Below are 5,808 nucleotides of genomic sequence, written 5' to 3' on the forward strand. Positions count from 1 at the left end.
GGAAGGAGGACCAGCAGGAGAACCAGCTGGAAGGAGAACCAGCTGGAAGGAGAACCAGCTGGAAGGAGGACCAGCAGGAGGATCAACAGGAAGGAGAACCAGCTGGAAGGAGGACCAGCAGGAGAACCAGCTAAAAGGAGAACCAGCTGGAAGGAGGACCAGCAGGAGAACCAGCTGGATGCTGCAGACCACCTACAGAACTTTCTGCACCTCACAGAATGACCTGCATCCTGCAGAACCGCCGGCATCAGAAGTGAAACCTGTTGAGTTCCAGATCTGTCCAGATCATCTCTGGAAATAAACTGGAAACCAGTCAGACAACTGTACTGGGAGAAAACCAGTCAGACTGAATGAACCCAAACAGCCACTCCGGTTCCGGGTCGACCCACCTGGAAGACTTTGGCTCCAGGGACGGCGGGGACGTCCTCCTCGCTGAACGTCATGTTGTTCTCCTGGAAGAACTGTCTGATGGCCATCTCTGAAATCTCCACGCCGACCACCGAGTGACCCAGATCCGCCAACCTGAGCCGGGTCAGACACAGCCAGCTGATGAACACGAACCGGATCGAACCGGATCAGACCAGACCAGGTTCCTACCACTTCATGTCCACAGCTTTCCCACACAGAGGGAAGAACCACCGGACGCCGCCCCGTCCGTTCACCACCGCCTCGTAGTTCATCTTCAGCATGCTGTTGGACATGGGAGACGTTCAGGTTCTGACTGGTTCCACCTCAGCTGAGTTCTGACCCAGCTGGCTCTCCGGACATGCAGTCGCCACGGTTACCTGTGGACCTCCGGCTGATGGAAGCCGATCTTGTCCTCCTGCCAGCGCTGGCTCCACTCCGACAGCTCCATGACCCGGTCGGCCTGCTGCTCCAGCATCCAGCCGAGGCTCCCTGAGCAGCAGGAGCACAGAGACACATCCAGAGTCAGGCCAGCAGGTCCAGATTGGACCTCTGCTGGTTTACCTGGTCCAGCTGCTTCAGACAAAGCCTGACGTCCTTCTTGTGACCTTCACCTGGGACTCTGAACACCCGGCGGTTCCCCTTCTCCTTCTTGGTGGCTGGCAAAGAACGAATTGGGTCATTACTGCCACCAACTGGTCTGGGTTCTGGACGGAGGCATCCGATCATATAAATGTGTTAAAGGGGGCATAAAACAGCTAAACTTTTAAAGTTCGTCTTAAAACCCATTTATTTTACTTGGCTTTTAACTCCTGTGGGATCTATGTTTTTGTTTTTAAACTGTAAGAGTTTTTATTTTTTTTATTATGCTGTGTTTTAATGTACAGCACTTTGTATCAGCTGTGGTTGTTTTAAAGTGCTTTATAAATAAAGTTGGTATGGTATGGTATGTATCAAATCTGACTTCCTGATTTAGCGGCTTGAAATTGGGCCTCTGTCTCTTTAAGAAGCTCCGCCTCCAGGAAGTCATCCAAACACGGCTGAGAGGGGGAGGAGCTAAGACTCGAAGGCGGGGCTAGGTCCACCCACACGTTTGAAGCTGAACGGTTGCCATGGAGATTAAAGGATTTCTCAAACATACATGAAAGAATAAAAGCAAACTGCAGGTTTGTTTCTGAAGAGGGAAAAAGGAAAGATGAAAACATCGCAGCGTTGACGTGACACTGGCCCTTTAATCCAACATAAACATTTTGACTGTGATCGCAGTGGCTACATATCAACAATAAGTTTAGCAATCACACTTAAAAAACATGGACGTGATCTTTGCTCGGACTGAAGTAAATGTCTCTGGGAAAACGCGATGCATTTAGCCGAGAGTTCAGGTCAGAGGTCACACTCTGAGAGCCCAGGTCAGAGGTCACACTCAGACAGGCTCTGTGTAAAAATGTCTCCACCCACTCGTCAGGTGAGGGAATGGAAATCTGGCGAAATGATATGGAAAATGTTATACACATTTCTTTACCTCGTGTAAAAGTGATCACGCCGCCTTCACCGCTTCAGTTAAATACCCATAATCCTTTGCTGCATCCCCATTACTGTCAGATGACCAAACAAACATCACCACAAAATAAATGGTCACAAGATGGAAGTAAATGTCTTTTCACTGACTGGATCCATGGCGTTAATAATGTTGACATGTTCTGTATCTCTAATAAATATCACATTTTAGACCAACACATTTAATGCTGAGTTTTCACCAGTCAGTACATTAAATGTAGCTTCAGTTTAAGTCGGATCTACAATCAGTTTAGTTTTTCTTCCTCATATTTCTGATGCAGTAATCTGATGGAAATAATCTATAATCTCACATTCTTCATGATGGCGGATTATGTTCTGTTCTCATCTTTTGTCTTTCTGTGAATTATTTTCTTTTTTCAGCGTTTTTTCCATCTCGCCTCCATTTTTCGTTTTACTAAAGCGGATAATTATTTCCTTTATGTGTTTCTAACTTGATTTTCCATTTTATTTATTTTAACGCCATAAAATTCTGGTACCAATAAGTTAGTCTTCAGGTCCAGCATATTTACTGTTCATAATGGATTTATATGATTATTTATTGGTGATCAACTGGAATGTAAACAAACTACCGAGCTGAAGGTTCTGATGTCTTGGACCCGCCAGAACCTCTCCAGTTTCTACAGAAACTCCATTTATATTCCTTCCTCTACTTTACTAATAACTCCAGTAAATATATTTTTAAATTAATCCAGAACCAAAACATAAATGACTTTTTCATTCATTGCTGAATCATTTCTCCTCTGCGGTACCACCGGTTTATGTCTGTAACTGGTCCCGGTTCTGTTGGACTGGCCTGGTTTCCCTGTGTGGGCCAGCGGCTCACCTGCCGGCGGCCATTTGACCCAGCAGGACACAGAGCACACCTGAGGTCAACATGTCGGACCGGAAGCTCACCTTTCTCGCAGAAATCAGCTGATAAGCGGGTAAATTTGTCCTGAGTTCAGTCTTACAGGCTCCTTCTTCTTCGTGTGTTGAATAGTTCGGAGTTTATCAGAGTAGCTGCTGCTAAGGATCAACTCTTTCTGCTCCCACTATCCCGGTGGTGTTATTATAAATATGCCGCTGCTGCAGCTTCTTCTTCTTCTTCCTTCCTCTTCCTGCTGCTGTTTATGCAAATACATCCGACTGGAAAAGCGGAAGTAGTAAAAAAAAAATCTGTCGTGAGACCACCTTCAAAAGGATTTAGATATAAAATCATTTATAATATTTAAAATGTTTCCAAAACACAGCAGAGCTCCAATCTGATCACAAACAGGTGATTTACAGCGTTTAACAAAGTAAATACCAAAACAAAACTAATTGTCATTTAGTCGCAACAGCTCCCCCTGCCGCTTGGCGTCAGGAATAGCTGGCACTGAACGTTTTACTTGCAACGTACTTGTACTAAAAGTGATATTCTGAAGACTAATAAATGTCCGTATTGTTCTTATAAACACTTTAAAACTATAGAAAAGATGAAGCTCAAGAAATTGCTTCGATGTTGACCAGATTATTGATCCTGAAGACATAAATGGTAATATTCCACTGACCTGTTATCACCACCTTCATGTCTGCATGTTGCGTTAAACTGATGCCATTTAAATGAAGAGAAAAATTAAAGCATAACTTTAACTGAGACAAACTCAAAGAAATGATGAAACTTTTGGATTTTCAAACAGACATTTGATCAGCAGATTAAAAAATACCAGAAAAAAAACAATAATTCATATAATTTCCAACTAACAGATCAGAACATATTTCTGGTATTTTTACTGTATGTTGAAATTCAAAGCAAATATTTCAGGGGAAAAAAGATTTTAAAAAACCTGCATTTGTTATTAAATCTATATTTAGTTGGTTCATAAGCCTGTTATAGTTGCACATTTTCCTGGTAATAAATGTGGTGATAAAGGATCAAATTGTTGTTTTGAGACCATTTTCCAGTGATATAAAAATGCAAGAGCAGATTCTCAAAGATCAGTAAACTTTAAATTATCAAGAACATTTAACACATTTAACATTTAAATGAACAAAATAAATGAACTATGAAGTTTATGGAAACTAATTTATCCTTCAAAAAACACAAAGAGAACCAGGCTGAAAACAAAACAACCCCAGAAATAAATCCAGTTGACCTCTGGCAGAAGGTCACACACACACGCACACACACACACACACACACACACACACACACACACACACACACACACAGAGGTTCTGGTTCTGAGTGACTGACTCTCGGAACCAGAACCTCCATCCTGGATCCTCTGACTGGGGGAACGTTGAATATTTCCCCGGAGACACAAAAAGAAAAGCTCCTTCCTTTCTCCTGCCCCGTTTACCGTCTCCGGTTGCCATGGCCACGGTTACCGAGGGGCCGGCCGGCCGGCAACCGGAGAAAGGAAACCCGAGCAGCAGAACCTGGAAGCCTCCATCTTTAATTCATGGAGCGAATGTTTATCAGCGGCTCCGGGTCCGTGTTTCCAGACCCAATCCGTCCGTCCAGCCGTCTGAAGCCCGTCTGACCCGTCTGGGCTCGGCGCCGGGGGAGGGGCGGCTCTCCGTTCAGACGGACTCTTTGTTCCCAGCGGACCCTCCAGGTGCAGCCAGCTCCATTCAGGATCTGGAAAACCGGGAGTTTCTTCAGCAGGACTGACTGTGGACCCTGAAGCCGGCGGTTCTGACCCGGATCGAGGCCGGAGCCCGGTTTCACTGTTGGAGCAACAACAGCGGGTCGGATCAGGTTCCGTCACCCGAGCAGCAGACAGTCGGATCAGGGTTCTGAACGGGGCCGGGATGTCCGGACGGGTCCGGAGGAGAACCTGAACATGGCCGCCTGCGGACCGTAGAGCAGCCAGCAGAACCAGTCCGACCAGAGTTCCCAGCAGTCGTTCCAGAAGAGTCCGTTGCCATGGTGAACACGGGGATGCAGCTGATCAGCTTCACCTGCGCGGTGACGGGCTGGATCATGGCCATCGCCGTGACGGCGCTGCCGCAGTGGAAGGTGTCGGCGTTCATCGGGAGCAACATCCTGACGTCGGAGATGAAGTGGGAGGGAATCTGGATGAACTGCGTGTACCAGACCACCGGACACATGCAGTGCAAGACCTACGACTCCATGCTGGCGCTGCCGCCCGACATCCAGGCGGCGCGCGCCCTCATGTGCCTCGCCATCTTCATGGGCTGGCTGTCCTGCACCGTGTCCTGCTGCGGCATGAAGTGCACCACCTGCGCCGGCGACGACCGCCGCGCCAAGGCCGGCATCGCGCTGGCCGGCGGCGTGCTCTTCATCCTGACGGGGCTGTGCGTCCTCATCCCCGTCTCCTGGACCGCCAACACCGTGGTGCAGGACTTCTACAACCCCAACGTTCCCATCATGCACAAGCGGGAGCTGGGCCAGGCCATCTACCTGGGCTGGGCCGCCGCCGTCATCCTGATGATCAGCGGCGCCGTCCTGAGCAGCACCTGCCCGCTGATGGAGCGCGGCGGCCGCTACCGCCGAGGGTACATCGGCAGGAGCTTCGCCAACTCGCCGGCGCCGGAGCCACCGAAGCCCATCACCTCCAACAGCCTGCCGATGAAGGAGTACGTGTAGCGGGAGGAAGAGGAGGAGGAGGAGGAGGAGGAGGAAGAGCAGGAGGAAGAGGAGGAGGAAGAAAACGAGGAAGAGGAGGAAGAAGAGAAGGAGGAAGAGGAGGAGGAGGAAGAAGAGCAGAAGGAAGAGGAGGAAGAAAAGGAGGAGGAAGAAGAGTAGGAGGAAGAGGAGGAGGAAGAAGAAGAAGAGTAGAAGGAAGAGGAGGAGGAAGAGGAGGAAGAAGAGGAAGAAGAGTAGAAGGAAGAGGAGGA

The 5,808-nt window shown here is 48.2% G+C and overlaps 3 protein-coding genes across 7 annotated transcripts in view; 1 reads left to right on the top strand and 2 right to left on the bottom strand.

Annotated features, from left to right (window-relative positions):
• Positions 1 to 3,071, bottom strand: part of LOC103473038 (probable thiopurine S-methyltransferase) — a 4,604-nt gene extending 1,533 nt beyond the window's left edge. The window contains exons 1-5 of one of the 5 annotated variants that reach the window (XM_008422965.2): positions 2,878 to 3,071; positions 1,020 to 1,064; positions 786 to 897; positions 598 to 690; positions 390 to 522 (exon numbers count right to left, since the gene is read on the bottom strand). In XM_008422965.2, the coding sequence (XP_008421187.1) occupies positions 390 to 522; positions 598 to 690; positions 786 to 883 (324 nt within the window). In that variant the 5' untranslated portion in view covers positions 884 to 897; positions 1,020 to 1,064; positions 2,878 to 3,071. Of the gene's footprint in view, positions 1 to 389; positions 523 to 597; positions 691 to 785; positions 1,065 to 2,877 lie in introns of all 5 variants that reach the window. The other 4 variants (XM_008422967.2, XM_008422964.2, XM_008422966.2 and 1 more) reach the window with 4 other exon arrangements.
• A 167-nt stretch (positions 3,072 to 3,238) lies between these two features.
• cldn35 (claudin 35) lies at positions 3,239 to 5,636 on the top strand. Its single transcript, XM_017307555.1, has one exon. The coding sequence runs from the start codon at positions 4,874 to 4,876 to the stop codon at positions 5,555 to 5,557; it is 684 nt and encodes a 227-aa protein (XP_017163044.1). The 5' UTR covers positions 3,239 to 4,873; the 3' UTR covers positions 5,558 to 5,636.
• airim (AFG2 interacting ribosome maturation factor) overlaps positions 5,453 to 5,808 on the bottom strand; it is a 4,769-nt gene continuing 4,413 nt past the window's right edge. Inside the window, exon 6 of the transcript XR_001777085.1 lies at positions 5,453 to 5,533. The gene's annotated coding sequence lies outside the window, so the exon portion shown is untranslated. The remainder of the gene's footprint in view (positions 5,534 to 5,808) is intronic.

This window comes from Poecilia reticulata, linkage group LG11 (assembly GCF_000633615.1).
Source record: "Poecilia reticulata strain Guanapo linkage group LG11, Guppy_female_1.0+MT, whole genome shotgun sequence".
Lineage (NCBI taxonomy): Eukaryota > Metazoa > Chordata > Actinopteri > Cyprinodontiformes > Poeciliidae > Poecilia > Poecilia reticulata.

Excerpts from the sequence above, each read along its gene's own strand:
- cldn35 (XM_017307555.1), top strand. The coding sequence starts at position 4,874 with ATGGTGAACACGGGGATGCAGCTGATCAGCTTCACCTGCGCGGTGACG.